This window comes from Petromyzon marinus, chromosome 60, assembly GCF_048934315.1.
Source record: "Petromyzon marinus isolate PM22_M1 ecotype Great Lakes invasive population chromosome 60, UKy_Petmar_22M1.pri1.0, whole genome shotgun sequence".
Taxonomy (NCBI): domain Eukaryota; kingdom Metazoa; phylum Chordata; class Hyperoartia; order Petromyzontiformes; family Petromyzontidae; genus Petromyzon; species Petromyzon marinus.
This window is the reverse complement of record NC_133726.1, coordinates 5,887,262-5,903,199: the sequence shown is the minus strand read 5'-3', so window position 1 is coordinate 5,903,199 and position 15,938 is coordinate 5,887,262. Positions and strand designations below refer to the sequence as shown.

Genomic DNA, 15,938 nt, shown 5'->3' with positions numbered 1-15,938 from the left:
TACACTGCGAGTGTGTTACACTGCGAGTTTGTTACACTGAGTTTGTTACACTGAGTCTGTTACACTGCGAGTTTGTTACACTGAGTCTGTTACACTTGGTGCTTTGCTGCGTGCGCGGGCCGAGCATATGGATGAGTGTGTGCAAGTGAGCACACCGGTGAGCAAGCACGTGAAAGATTGTGAGCGCGTGTATGGATGCGTGAGAGCGTGTAAGTAATTGCGCGAGTGAGCGAGCGAGCGTACGGATGGGTGCGATTGTGAGTGTGCGAGCGTGCGTGTGCGGATGAGTGAGAGAGCGTGCGAGTGCGAGCGCGTGTGCGGTTGAGGGCGAGCGCGCGAATGCACGAGCGAGTGAGTGTTTGGTTGGGCGCGAGTGCGTGTGCAAATGATTGAAAGGGCGCCCGCGGTGATGCTCGGTGCTGCCACCCCCCCCCCCCACCCCCAACTAGCGCTCACCGCTCGAGTCCAGCGTGTCCTTGTTCGCCGCGCTCTTGTTCCCGAAGACGGCGTCGAAGTCGGTGTGCAGGCCGCCGGGCGCCGCCGCGGACACCGGCGACACGGCCGTGGGGACGAACGACCCGCCGAACCCTGCGGGCACGCACGGGCGCACGCGCCGCCGAGTCAGCCCCACAACGGCCAAAACAATCACGCACACACTGATATATGCTCACTCGCTCGTTAATTTATTTGTTGGATCGTATGTCCACAGTTAGAATCAACGGCTGATTTGGACGCGGACAGCAAATCAGCAGTCACTCGGTGCTCGGTATTTATAATTCGGATAAATTACTGAACGGTGCATGCAAGAATCTACTACTTTCAAATCACACAACTTAGATGCGAATCTTTTTCCTTAACGCTAATGGTCTAAGGCTCTGAGCAAATGCGACAAAACTGTAGAGAACAAATTAAAGGGACAGTGCGCGCAGCACAAAGGAAGCGCAGATGAGACAGTGCCGAGTACACACGAATTAAAGTTCACGCAAGATAGTATGAGACGGTAGAAACTAGACGGGCAGTAGAAACGCCACTTGACGGACGGGACCGTGCAAACGAGACGACGGAAATGGGACGGTACAAAAAGGAAAGAAAGCTACTTCTCATTGGTACAAATTTGCGATTGAGAATCGTGATAAATCATCTCCATCTAGCATCTATCCTCAAAACCGAGAGTCGATATCAAATGACAGGCTGCGTCCGTTCCCATCATTCGCGATCTCCGGCATCTCCCGAGGAGGGGTCTCGGCCAAACCGCTTCACATTGTCCCCAGCAACTCGATCCCTTTTCCTCCTCTTCCCCTCCCCCAACCACCACCATCACCACCACACCTCGATCCTTTCCATTTTCTCCCGCGGGGCGTGATGAAATATACGCGTCCCTGGGAGCGCAAGCGGGCGTGAGAGCGCCGGCTGAGATTTACCCAAGAAGGGATTGAGAGAGGAGGGGGCCGGAGGCAACGGAGCGGAGTAGGTGGCGGGAGCCGCGCTCGACACCGCGTAGTGCTCTCGCGACGACACGCACGGAGCATCAGCGCCGCACGCCGCTAGGCCCGGCACAGCCCCCAGCACAGCCCCCGGCACAGCCCCCGGCACAGCCCCCGGCACAGCCCCCGGCACAGCCCCCGGAAAAGGGAAGGAGCCAGGTCCCGCCGGGAGGAGAGAGAAAAGTTCAAGAGAAGAGAAACCATACGGGGATAAGAGAGTGGCAGATACAGGGTATAGGAGGAAGAGAGACAGAGCATTCCGGTGGAAGAGAGAGGGAGGGAGAGACAGAGAGACGTAAACAAGGCAGAGGAGCAACACATGAGTACAAGTCCTGGAACAAAAGTCAAGTCAGACATGAAGAGAGCCACAGGTGTGAACAGAGCTACAGGGTGTGAACAGAACTATGGACAAGGAGCACAGCATGCACCAGATGCATATCAGAGTCGTGCACTGACCAAGGCTCAACGGGGCAACCCCGATAATCTGCCCCGTGTTTTCCAGCATGCCAACGTGGTGGTGTGGGGGGGCCACTGCGTGAATGCCCGGGGAGGATCATTCATGGAGAAGACAGTGCCAACACACACACCCGCTCGCCCGCTTGCCCGCCCGCCCGCAAAACCGCGGCGGGGTTTAGTTCTAGACCGCGCTCTCTCGTGCGTTCGCCCGGGACGAGCTTCCGTTCGGTTTTGGCGCCGCCGCCGTGCGCGCCGATCGCATGCCGTGCGGTGAAATCGAGCCAACCGTGTGTCGTGCGCTGCCACCCACCATCGTACGAGTAAAGGCTAATGGAAGTGGGAAAGTCTTCGGGCCTAGCGGTGCGAAACGGCGACCCGAACACGTCTTCCCACAGAGAGCACGCAGCAGCGGAGAGAGCAAGTGAGGAGGAGGAGGAGGAGGAGGGGGGCGGGGGCGAGGCACACACAGGGGACACGCGAGTCAACATGAAGAGGTGGCATCCCCCTACCTCCGGGGGTGCCGCGCTGTCATTGCTCACGACGATGTCAACTTTCACGAGGGTCGTCGCGTGATGGCAGCTTCGTGGAGATGTGCGTCCGCATCGTGAATTTTCGCTCTGCTGCGCTTTCGCTTTCGACTGGAGCTTACTTAACTTAACATGCGTTCAGCTGCAGCTATAAACTAAACGAATGAACGGGTTTGTATTTCACTCAACGTTGCGCTCTGACATCCCGTAACGCCTCATGCGCATTTTCTGCCAAGCGTACAAGGAGGAAATAATTAAATAACGAACAAAAGTTACTATAACAATGATGAGATCACGTAACCACCACGTCATCAATTACTCGCGGCAAACCGTTTTGCAAAGCACTCGTTTAACAAGCAGGAGCAATATATTTAGAACTTCGCCTACTGTGTGTGTGCGCGTGTTGTCGATTCATTAAGAGTAATTTGGGAAATAATAAAAAAAATTAACACGATATGACGATGCTTTGGCTCGTCTCGTGCGGTACGCAGTCGCATCGTCTCCGTAACGCGGCAGCCCTGGGCTGTCAGGATCTTAATCTTTTTGACATACTGCATATTAAAAAAATGAAATGACAAATCATGACATTACAAAATGTTGTGAAGCGGATACGATTCGATCGCGTTTCTTGCAGTAGCGGCACGTTGCGGCAACTCTGTAAATCAGAATATTGATAGTGTAGGAATCCAATGGGCTATAAAGCTTTTTCACAGATGTCCAGTAGGGGCGGTTAAGAATGTCACAACAACAACAAACAATACAAAAACACGATAGGAGGAGTGCACAGTAGAGGAAAGGTAAACAAATCACCCACAAGCATACAAATAAACCATTCCAATCCTACCAGGCAAAGCCAAGAGGTATTAACTTATTTTTCAGAAGCAACCTGGCCACAGATGAGAGCTCAACAAAGTGGCCAATCATTTGGACATTTAGAACACCAAAATAATGTCCCGAGCATGCTGCACTGCGGCACAATCATCCACATTGACGGCACGACTGCCGCCCAGCCATTTCAATGCTAAATTATATGCTAATTCCTTTGTCAAGGCGCTTTGTTCCTCTCACACAGCTTAAAGGCCGTGATCTGAACGTGGCTCTTTCACTCCAGCGCTGTCCTACCAGACAGTCTCGTCCCTTCACCTGATGAAGGCCGCTTGTGTTGTGGCCGAAACGTCGTGAGAATATTATTGTGTTATTTTATTTTATTATTTTATTCTCATTCTACGTGACTTTACCGAAAGAACTAAAGAAGATGAATCATTGCAGTCACGAAAGCTTTAAATAGAAATTTATGCCGCCCATTGGTTCATGGATGAAGGTTGATGATCATCATCATCAGCATCGTCATCACGATCCATGGGCAGATAGCCCTGGAGGTGTGCCCCATTGCACATTTCATCATTTGTTGTTTCAACTTTTCTCTTCTGTCTTACAGTGCCAATATGCTCAAGCAGTGCGCTTCCCAGTAGCACCGGTCTAGAGGTGGACGGTGGTTCAGAGAACGCTGAACTGCCACCGCTGGGAGATCCTTAAGCCGGGTTTCTCAAGCGCGGCAAAAGTTGATGGTTATCTTCACCCCGGTCACCAATGACTGCACGCATAAATGTTAGCTCTGATCAACGTGCTACGGGGCCATTAAACCGTGCGATGCTCGTGTGGTTCACGAGGTCTGTTGAAGTGAAGCTCAGAAGTAGTTATGTAAAGTCATCTTCCCAAACCGATCTCTGGCAGGGCGATGATGCACTGCCCGCGGCACAGTATTGAACGGAATAGTCCTTCGTTTAACCAAAATGCCAAGAGCACAGCTGGAAAGTAATTGGGGAATAAAGCAAAATATAAATCAGAAAAAAGGCTTGGACTGATGGCAGGCCTGCACTGGTGCACCATCATCATCAGCCTACCCTGGGGACACCCCTGCCATCTCAAGGGATCGTCCAGGCGAAATATATAGAATTGGTGGAGTCGCTGCCCCCGCAAGCCAATTCAGTTTGAAAAAGCGGGTTGACATTGATTGATTGACAATTGAAAATCATCACACTTGCACGATGCATCCACGTTACAATCACCAACAAATCCACCTCTCCCCCCCGTGCAGCTTTCGGAGTCGCACTCGGAAAAGTTCCCCTCGAGGAAGTCATTTCGTGCCGAACAACCAGCGGTGCAACCCGAAAAAAACATCGTCGAGATAATAACACGAGAGGGGGGGGGGGGGGGGTGGGGAAGCACATCCGTGCACACCGACGTGGCGGTAAATAGTCCAACCCCCCCCCCCCCCCACCGAGTGGCATTTGCGTCATCCTCAACCGACAGCAAACAGCCGCCACCAACACGGAGCAGCAGCAAGCCACCGACACGCTCCGCACGCGAGCGCCGCAATAAGCCTAGGCGCGACGACGCTCCCCGTCAGAGCGATGAGACAGGATACGATGGAGCAGCGGACCCGCTTTACGTTTCTTAGGGGACGCGTTAGGGAACTACGCGCGGGCCGATGACGACAAGTCGGCGGGGTCTGGGTCGGACGTGTGGACGGCTCGAAGGGACGATGGCCAACAGTCACGATGGCCAACCGTCACGATGAACCAACGGAGCAACGGCCAAAGGGGGAACGGAGAGCGTCTGTAACGGATGGGCGCCGTGGAGATGGAGCGATGAAATCAACTCGCCCGCAGGTGCTCGGCGGGATTGTCAGACTGCAGGATGGCGCCGGCTAGGGGAGGGATCTCAATCCAGCAGTGGACTGACCATGTCTAATAATGATGAGGGGAAGGTCTCCAAGCCACCGGGGTCTGGTAAGGAAGCACTGTGGAGGACGGGGCAGCCCGAGGGTGGTGCGAGTGAGAGAGCGAGCGGACGGACGGACGGACGAGCGGGCACCCACGCAGCCCCATCGCGTCAGGGCCGAGGTCCCAGCCAGACCCCATCCGGCCCCACTCCCTCCCCCCACACTCCCACCAAAAGCTCAGCACTTCTTCTAAATTAGCATAATCACGTCCAGCACTGGTTAAACAAGCTCACACGACAGCGTTGAGACAACCCGGGCTTGAATTTTCACTCCATATTCCATATTTTCCGGAATGCTGCAGCTGCTGCTGCTAGGCTGGCTTGCCTAAGGCATCACAAGGCGTAAGGCGCTAACACACTAGTTAGAATACAGTGTACAGCTCTATCTATCGTGATCCTATTGTTCATGACCGTTCAGGCACGGCCATTTGCAGACCACCAAAACGCGTTGGCCATGGCCGGCAACGATTTCCGCGAGGAGACGCGTTGTGCAACGGTGCCGGCTGAAATGAAGTGCTGGGCTGCAACCCTCACCTGTCCAGGGGCTGGGCGCTCCGGGAGGGACCCCTGTGCCCTGCACACCTCCCCCAAAGTTCGGCTGCAGCCCGAAGAGATCGCTGGAGCCTCTGCACAGAGACAAAGACAAAGATCCCACCCCCCGTGGAGCCTTTAACAGACTGTTTGGGGCAAGTGCCGTTTGCGAGCAGCGCCTATTCAGGCCGGCAACGGCACACAAACCGGGGGTGTGCCAGCACCACGCCCTGGCCGCCTCCGTCTCCCCCGTGGCGATGATCATGCATTGCACCAGGTACTCAGTTGAGGCTGAGTCGACCGAGCGGAGGCCCAGGACGCGTTCAGATGTTCGTTACTGGTGATGGGAACCGTGAGCGGGAATCAAACCCAGGCCCGCTGGGTTTTTCCAGCGCAGCACACTAACTGCTGCGCTACCGCACACAGTATGAGTGGCATAGATAGTGCTGAGTGACATGTTAGAGACACAGACGGAGCTAATTCCGCAACACTCCCGACCTCGATCCGAAGGCATGAAAAATGATTTGATTTAAAACGAGCGAATCGTCGCATCGTCGCGCCGCCCGTCGGCGTGCCCCCCACCGCGCACCCCGTCTGCGTGGAGGGCGGCGTGGAGGAGAAGAGGTCGGTGGAGGGCGGCGCCGTGTTGCTGCGCACGGGCGTGGAGTTGGGCGACGTTCCACTCGACGCTGGAGAGCTCTGCTTGCCGCTGCCGCCACCGCCGCCGCCGCCGCCGCCACCGCCACCGCCACCACCCAGCTCCCGCAAGCGCTGCTCCTGGGGGTGCCGAGCACATGCAATACCGACGCACGTGCACGGACAGACACAACCACGCGCACACACGCACGCGCACACGCACGCGCACACCACGGCTCCGCTTACAAAGGGGCAGCAAAGGATGCAGCGCGATGACGACAAACGGCTCGCTCGCGAGACCGGAACGCGGCGTTCGACTTCCAGCGCACAGCATCGTCACGCGCGCGACCCCTTGACAAATTTGTCCATTTCAAGCACAAAGGACGTCGCAACGAGGATGGAGCGACGAGATCGGCACACGCTCGAAAAAAGCTATACGGAATAATTTTTGGGGGGCCTTCATGTAGCAGTAGCTGGATCACGGCTGATGAAGATGATGAATAAAATCTCTTAACTGGTCTCAGAGTACCAAAGACAGAAGGATATTTGACACAACCGGTGGAACTGCAAATTAGCCAACTCTCATTGTCTGTGCATTCCCTGCAACTGCTTTGTCCACACCTGAGAAAGCAGTAGAACAAGACATTAAACAGCAATTCAGGGTTATAAAGAACGATACTAGGTTTCAACTGTGTGTTGCATAACATCAGTTGCAAAGACATCGAGATTCAGCGATTGGGTTGTGCAACTGATCGCTAGGGTGTAGATTCAGCTCCAGTTTCGAGTTTATTTTGTTTAACCGGGTGAGAACTCGAGACACCAGGACGGGTTCTCAATCGCAAAGGTGACCCCTGGGTCATCACAAATGTCAATAATGAAAGCAAATAGAAACCAAAGCAAACACAACGAAATGGCAATCATAGCAACACAAAAAAACAACCACGGTAACAGAAGAAATTGAAAACAATTCACAAACAGAAACCAATATTAAATACATTTCCTGTGAACAAAAGCCGGCTCTTGAACAAATTACTTGAAAAAAAAAAGCAATCTTCGGTTACAGAAACCGTCAAGACAGATTTGCAGTGCAATCGACGCAGACGCTGGCGGAAGATGTCGGCAGCTCTCGCGGCGTCCGGCACACGGCACCTTGAGGGCGTTGAGCCGTGCCTGCTCCTCGTCCAGCGCCGCCCGCCTCTCCTGCTCGTCCACGCGGCTCAGCGACATCCCCGTGGTGGACAACGCCGACACGGCCGTCGAGAGGCTCGTGCTGCGGCTGCAAAGAGACACACACGCGCACAAGACGAAGATCCCCCGCGAAGGCTTAAAAGAATGTTGGGGCAAGTGCTGTTAGCGAGCACCTATGAAGGCCGGCAATGGTACCACAAGGGCGGTGGGTGTGGTCAGAAACGTGCCCTGCCGATGAATTTCGTCTCCCCCGGTTGCTAATGTTTACATACTGCACCAGGTACTCATTGAAGGCTGAGCTGACCTAGGGAAGTATAAGGACCCCGTTTTAAAATTCGTCACCAATGTTGGCTGTGAGCAGGAATCGAATTCGGATCGTCGGGTTAGCGACGCAGGGCGCCATCCATCACAATAATCTCAAAACATACACGTACAAAGACCCCCCCCCCCCCCCGTATAGCCTGTAACAGACTGTTGGGGCAAGTGCTGTTAGCGAGTAGCACCTGTGCAGGTAGGTGGCCAGCACCACGCCCGGCCGTCTTCATCTCCCCAGTGGCGATGTTTACACACCGCAAACTCTGGTCATCCTCACGGCAGCGGCTTTTGGCTGGCCATCGAACAAAGACCGTCACTGCATCGCGTGCTTTTTCAGAGGGGCCGTCTGGAACGCTCTTCCGTTCCGATATTAGAAGGCCACTGGGAGCCACGCATCTCTAAATCAGCTAGACTGAAAACAAATTTATTTCCCCCCAGACCTCCGATATCCATGGTTTGGCTACGTACGGCGCGAAAGAAGCTCAACATACGTACACACGTACAAGGGTCGCGGGGGGCGTGCAAACGCACGGCATGCACACACCTGCTGGCGGTCATAGGTACGTCCTTGGTCTTCTTTCCCTCGAGCGAGGCCAGGTGTTGCTCAAGGGCGTCCAGGAGGCTGCTGGGAGCCTGCACAACGGACGGACGGACAGATGACGGGTTGATGTGGGGGCGAGGGAGGTCAACGCACCATCGCACGTGAAGCAGCTGCGGCGTCACGCATACAAAGGTCGGGAGGTCCCGATCCCCATCCGGATGGGGCCGTGGCGTTGTTAAAGTTTAAGTTTGTTGAGCCAGCTGGACGGGACTGGGTAAAAACTTCGCCCCACTTTTCACCCAGGCAACTTGAGAGCACGGACGTCGGTGATTCTAACCCAACATTAAACCTAACAGTGACATATTTAAGAATCGCAGTTAAGGGACATACATATATACAATGTTCAAAATAAGAGTTTTAAAAAGGTGCAAGGTCTTTCGCTCCAGCCGAACTCTCAATTGACTTAACAACAAGGATTTGCCTAGAACACATGGGTGCTTGCTGAAATGCCGCAGCAACTCGGAAGCATCCCATCTCATCGCAAGCATTCCATTTACCCTGCTGCAGTCTAGCCAAGGGGACAACCCAGCGGCAGCTGTCCCCGTGTGCAGTCCGCCAGTAGGGAGCGCGATGCCGTGACGAGTTTTCCCAATTAACCCTCTCCTGTTCTGAGACGTCTGCAAGTTTGCAGGGTTGGAGGGGGCGGGGTGTTCCCGCTCACCGTCGAATCTCGGAACGCGCAAGCGGCTTGACGTTAATTTTACTTGGAGAGGCGCAGCGCCGCTGTTTTTAAATGCGCTGTACTCGCCGCAGGGAACCGTAGCGACACGACAGCACCCTACGACAGCAGGCGCCAAGCTGTGCCGCACGCCCTCCCGCGTGGCCTTGTGGGATCCTCGGTACCGATAAAGTTATTAATTTTGTCTTCCGGTACCGTTCCGATGACGGACACGTACGTCATCGCAATGGGAAAAGGTTTACAAGTAACTGCGCAGGCGGGGAGGAAGCTTACAAACAAACATTGAACCCCTTCACTCTCTCTTCTGCAGTGGGCATTGATTCTTAAGAGCATTCATTCGGGCAATCAGGCAATCCCCCCTACCCCCCCTGTTCATTCTTACACAGGGGTATCACCAGAGCAGCGAAAGAAGACAGCAGGGGGTTGTAGAGTTTACTGAAACGTGCGTTTTAGACAGGTGGGTCCCATTGCATTGCAATCCGTAATGCGCTTGTGGTGGTGTCAACCCTCCTTTCATATCCTCCGTGTACCTCAATCGTCTTGTTACCAAAATACTTTTGGAAGAAAAAAAAAGTTACTGCGCACACAAATCTATCAAACTGAGACCGTGACGCCGGCACACACATGGCCTACTCAGAGGATCTTTAACGTCCAATGGGGATGCAGAGGATGTGACACGCGGAGTCGTCCGTTACCTGCGTTAGGTCGGGGATGTCGCCCTTGTCGATGCCGACGCACTGCAACGACACAAAGCGCAACGGGCGTCACTCGGCTCGTGTGCGTGTGTGTGTACCCACACACGCACATCTGCGTGTGTGTGTGCTTGCTGCGCTACGAACCCGGCGGCCTGGGTTCGATTCCCGCTCATGGCCAACACCAGTGACGATTATCTGAACAGGTCCTTGGCCTCCCCGAGGTCAACTCGGCCTCAAATGATGCACATGTGCATCTGTGCGTGCGTACGTGCGGACCTCACCTCGGCCACCTTGAGGAACTCTGAGACGCGTGTCATGCGCGTGAGGAATTTCTTGTACAGGTCCAGCGCCTCTTTACAATTCTTCTTGTTCATCTCAAAGTACTTCTCTGCAGCGCCACAACCGCAGAGACAACCGCCACCGCCCACCGCAACAACCCGCGTAAGCCTGGACACAACGCTGGGCCAGTTGCTGTTGGCGAGCGCCTGTTCAGGTAATATGCTCCTGTCTCTCGAGTGACACTAGAAACACACACACTGCATCTCGTCGAGACGAAATTAAATTCAACGGAATCGGCCAAAACTCCGCAATGGGCAGCAGTTCCACAAATTTGCAAAACCAATAATTAAAAAATCATCCTCACGCTGTGGAAGTAATACAGGGCTGTGTGTGTGTGTCTTTCAAAAGCATACCCAAGTGACGTTTTTTCAATATGCTTTGGTGCTCTTTTAAACAAAGCCGGTCACTGCATCGCACGCTTTCAAATGCACTTCTGCGGAGGTCTGGAACGCTCTTCCTTCCGATATTAGGAATCCACTGGAGCTATGCACTTTTAAATTTAGATCGACAAACTCCATTCTTTAGAACTGCTTTTTGACAAACTCAATTCTTTAAACTGATTTTTGTGTTAAGTTTGTTGTGACCTTCCCCCGTACCTCCGACTAGCACGACTGGCTACGTACAGTGCGAAACAAGTTCGACATACATACATACACAATGCTTCTCCTGTCGTCTCTTTTCCCAAGTTCCTACAACCTTCCTCACTTCTAAGAAATACGTTACATCTGCTATATTGAAGCAGATCACAGTGGTTAGGGCACTGCTCTATGAACCCAACGACCTGAGCTCGATTCCCGGCCAAGGCTAACATCAGTGGCGATATAGAAACCAGACTTGGGTTTAACCCTTCCCCAGCCCACACCTCCCCAATCCGCACCTCCGATTAACAGGGCTGGCTACGTACGGTGCTAAAGAAGTTCACAAACAAACCAGCGAAACTAAATATGGTCAAACGACACCAATGACCAAAATGCACAAGGAGGCCTTCGTCCAGCAGCAGATTGTAAAATAATTAAAAAGAGCGCTCCTTACTGTTTATTACGGGTACAATAGAGAAAACGTGGCCACAGGATAGTCTGTCCTCGACTTACGCACACCTGACTTACCAACACCCGCACTTACGAACAAGCTTCATCTATTTTTTTTTTACTTACATCTACTTAAAACGCGAACTCTCACTGACAAATCTGGCTGCAGCCTGATGATGCCGGTTGCAATTGCTGGCGAAACGTCGCACTCAGATTGTAAATGTTGTGGATTTGCTCTCCAACACATCGGTGTTGCTGTACAAGTAACGAATTGGCCATGTTCTGTTTACCTGACAAATCTTACTAATTGGCTGTGTCAATTGGTGGAAGGTTTAACACCACATTTATATTTACGCCACCTAAACCAAAAAAGAAACCTATATTATGGATGATATTGGTCGTGTTAAACAGGCAAATTGAACCGCGGCACTATTTTGATCATCTGAGCAACCCTCCGAGAGATGTTAATGAGTCAGCCTCGTCCTGGGAGCGAGCGTTTGTGCGCGTGTGGGAATTTAAATACAGAAGATTACTGTGTTCTGACTTACGAAGGGGTACCAGGAACGAGGACTGTCTGTCGACGGGGGGGCGAAAGGAAAGGAGGGAGGGGGGGGGCGTGCGCGCACCGAGGAGGTTGATGATGCCGTCGTTGTAGCAGGCGAAGAGACGGATGAGGTCCTTGAAGAGCAGCATGAAGGCCGAGTTGATGACCCCGTTCGTCAGGTCGTTGGGCGTCACCTGTGCGCACGTGACCGCAAGAGAGAGGCCGGGGGGGAGGGGTCAGGTCTCGGTAGGCCAGACTCGCGCTCCGTCGTCATGGCCACGCGCGAAGCCGACTCGGCGGCCCAGCGACGGACCTGGGCCATTCCCGGATCGACGGCCACGGCCTGGATCCGCTCGGCCTTCATCGCTCTGTCCCAGCCACTCCTCGGTGGCCAGAGGGAAACAATCTTTATGGAAAATCAAGTTCAAGTTTATTTTGTTTATCCAGCAGAGAACTCGGGTAGGCCGGGATCAGTCTAATTTTCAAGAGTGACCTGGGACATTAGTCTTGCCAGTAGAGGTTTTGACGATGGCTATGTATAAGCCCCTATTAAGCAATTAGCGGGTAATTTAACAATTTGGCAGTTTACCCCCTCGTGGGGCTGTGCCAGCCTTATAATAGGTGCTAGCCAGCAATACTTGGTCCTATAGACTGTGTAGATGACACGGGGCATCTTTGTCTTTGTCTTGGCATACAATTATGGATACAGAGGGGGCACACACACACACCCCCCACAGGACACAAAACACGTGAGCTAATTTTATCCGAGACAAGATCCCATTCCGACCTAGACACACGCAACGCACACGCTCCCTCCCGAGCCCAGCTCTGGACTCGACGAGCATTAATTAATCACGAGGTTAGGGCCACGGCGGCTCGCGGTAACCGCGGGCTGCCGCGCCTCTGGTGCTCGTAAAAGCCTCCGCGCGCACGTTAGGCATCGCAAGGTCGGTCGGCTTTCTCTCCGTCCGCTAATGGAATGGGCGTGTTGGGAAATCGCAAGGGAGTTTACAGCTCCCTGGTCCTTCCCCACCCCCCCCCCCCACCAGGCGCCGGCGGTGGGCGGTGGGGTGGAGGGGGTCACCGTGGCGCTACGTAAGGCAGCGTGCCGGCCATGCGGGGGGGTCTTAGTGCGCCGTCGATTGACAGAACCCCGCCACCGCGCACGCTCGGTAAGGCAGGAATCCGAAGGATTTACGTCGGCGAGCTAATAAAATATTTTTTTTATGCCGGAGGAATCCGATTAGCTGTGAAGCTCTTTTTCACCGATGTGCAGTTATGACTCGGCCGAGCGGTGGCGCTTTAGCCTCTTGTTGCAGAGGGGGTTCACGGTTCGAGGCCACCGGCCGGCCCCGGTTAATGCTGCGGGCGTATCAGCCGTAAAAATACGCGGCGCAGTGGACGTTAAAGATCCCGTGGCATTAACAAAAACCGAGTTAGCCCCACGTGTGCCGGGCATCACAATGCAAATGTGCCAAGCAAAATGTAAAAAAAAAAATGTTACAAAAATATCTACTCGCAAAATTATTTTATCATGAAAAACAAATAACAACATTGTCCCCCTCCTGGCAGACATCGCTGTGTGCACCTCACGCTGCACAGAAATGGCTGGCCCTGGGGAATCCCCGTTGGCTAGACTGCAGCAAGACAATGGAATGGTTGAGATGAGATGGGATATACGGCGCTTGGGGTTGCTGAGGCATTCAAGCAAACATCCTGCACATGTATGAAAAAATAGGAATAAGTTTTGCCCTTTCTGGCAATACAGCTGGTGTTAAGATGTTCGAACACCAAACAGAAACCTTTTGCAAGGAACCAAGTCTGCATTAACCACACGTACCTGTGTTGAACATGCAAACAAAACATGCTCTAATAATATATGCATTTTGATTTAAAGCTTTCGTGACTGCAGGGATTCATATTCTTGGTTCTTTCGGTAAAGTCACGTAGAAGGGAAACAATAAAATAATAAAAATATAAATATTGTTTTATATTTTTATTATTTTATTGTTTCCCTTCCACGTGACTTTACCGAAAGAACCAAGAATATAATATATGCATTGTCTTTGAAACTGATTGGGACACACTCCTTCGGTAGGGCCCAGTCTCACCAGTGTCAGACCAGAGAACGCGAAAAGGCAAAGAGTACAAAGACAATGCACTATCAGGGCATGTATAGCTCTGGGTGAGCAGCTACAAAATCCCGCCCCCTACCTCCCCCTTACTCGCAAACTAATAATAAAGATTCCACTTGGTATCTGCGCCACGCTTATCGCGCAATGCGATCACGAAGGCAGAGTTGCACAGGCGGGTTCTGAGCCCAATTATAAATTTTAATCCGGGAATCGCTACACGCGAACTAATGGCAGTTTCACGGGCACCAGCGGCGCCGCCCCTCGTTACCGTGAGCACCGCCGTGGCGAGATGTTAACTACCACGCCAGGTATACAGGAGGTCGCGGGTTCGACCCCCAACCCCGACGCCCGTAAATTTGGAGTTTGCATGTTCTCTGTCCCTGTGGTCGCGTAGATTTTTCTCCGAGTCTGCGTTTAAGAGTATTTGGTCGCTGTAAATTTACACGTGATGATAAGCCGCTTCGTTGAGCTACCATTTGTGATAGCCATGTCACTTCTGAAAAAGCGCCATATAGCTCAGTGGGCCTAAAATTTAAGTTTTGAATGGCACCAACAACTACCACCACCGATGCCCACGCACCTCAAAGTCGAGCAGAGCGTCGAGCTGGCTCTGCACGATGGGCAGCGTCTTCAGCAGCTTCTCCGTGTTCATGGTCCTCATCACGCCCTCCACCCTGCACACACAAAACGGACAGCCTTTTAATAAAGACCGTTGGGGCAAGTACTGTTATAGCGAGTAACACCCATGATTGGTTGGAAAGGCACACAAGGAGGGGGGAGGGGGTGGGTGGCCAGTGCTATGCCGGGCCACCTTTGTCTCCCGAGTCGTGGTGTTTACACACCTCAGCAGTTACTAATTTAAGGCCTAGTCGACCTAGGGGAGGCCCAGAACCGGTTCAGCAATTCGTCACCAATGTTGGTCGCGAGCAGGAATCGAGCTCAGGTTGCCTGGTTCGTAGTGCAGCACATCAACCACTACTTTAAAACAGGCTGTGATCGATATATTTCCGCCACTGCCAGCATATTATGGCTGCACTAACGGAGTCCGAGACTAGGGGCGACACGGACCCTGCAGGTCTACGCAGAGCTCCCTGCTAATCGCTGCCTCACGATCTGTCGGTCGGCCACTCCTGCAGTGGACTCAAGTCAGATATGTTCTGTAAAGATCGCAAGGCGTAAAAACATAGCGCCCTCGTGAACGCTCGCGAGCCGCGCTCCGTTCGCGCAAAAACTGCGCGCTTTACAAGTTGCCGAATTATTATTAAGCGGCGCACAAAACACCACAGGTAATTACTTAAGAGAATGGTATACTTTTCATTTCGGAGCCGCCCTCAAGTCACTCCTGTTACTGCACAGGCCTCTTGCAGCAACGCATGTGACGTACGTACGGCGGTGGGGGGTGCGAGCGCACGCACGCGAGTAAAAGGAGGTCGAAAAAAGCTGAACGGGCGTGGGCGAGACAAGTCGCTGCAAGGGACGATGGCCGGTGGGGGTCAAGAAGTGACAAGAGCGGCAGCCAGAGAGCGGAAGGCATGTACAAGTGGACGTCCACCGAGGAGATGGAGTGATGAAAGCAGCCCGCGCGAAGGTGCCGGGTGGATTGCTGCATCGCAGAGCCATGGGGAGAGATGTGTGTGTGTGTGTGGTAAACGTCTTTCGCACCGTACGTAGCCAAACCGCGCGAGGATAACAAACTAAACACAAAAAGGCAGCTTCGAAAGAAATACATTTTTCAATCTGTGCGACTTAAAAGTGCATCGCTCCCAGTGGCTTCTCAATATCGGAAGGAAAGGTGTTCCAACTGGCCGCAGAAGCGCGTTTGAAAGCGCCGCGCGATTTCGGTGACCGCCGTCTTTGTCCGATGGCCAACCCAAAATGCCGCTGCTGCGAGGAGTTCACGTGATGACGGTTTATGCTCCTTCACGAGATCAGCGAGGTACCGTGGTTCATTTTGTGGCAAGCACTTTGTGTGTAACGAGCGCGACCACACAACAAC

At 53.1% G+C, this 15,938-nt stretch overlaps 1 protein-coding gene across 7 annotated transcripts in view; it reads right to left on the bottom strand.

The window, feature by feature from the left end:
• Positions 1-15,938, bottom strand: part of LOC116955548 (phosphatidylinositol-binding clathrin assembly protein) — a 77,851-nt gene that overhangs the window by 31,276 nt on the left and 30,637 nt on the right. For 4 of the 7 annotated variants that reach the window (XM_076053297.1, XM_032976687.2, XM_076053300.1 and 1 more), the window contains exons 5-15: positions 14,523-14,616; positions 11,890-12,001; positions 10,178-10,284; positions 9,897-9,938; positions 8,466-8,554; positions 7,568-7,694; positions 6,372-6,559; positions 5,786-5,877; positions 2,251-2,325; positions 1,422-1,544; positions 457-588 (exon numbers count right to left, since the gene is read on the bottom strand). In XM_076053297.1, coding sequence (XP_075909412.1) covers positions 457-588; positions 1,422-1,544; positions 2,251-2,325; positions 5,786-5,877; positions 6,372-6,559; positions 7,568-7,694; positions 8,466-8,554; positions 9,897-9,938; positions 10,178-10,284; positions 11,890-12,001; positions 14,523-14,616 — 1,181 coding nt within the window. The remainder of the gene's footprint in view (positions 1-456; positions 589-1,421; positions 1,545-2,250; positions 2,326-5,785; positions 5,878-6,371; positions 6,560-7,567; positions 7,695-8,465; positions 8,555-9,896; positions 9,939-10,177; positions 10,285-11,889; positions 12,002-14,522; positions 14,617-15,938) is intronic. The other 3 variants (XM_076053298.1, XM_076053301.1, XM_076053302.1) reach the window with 3 other exon arrangements.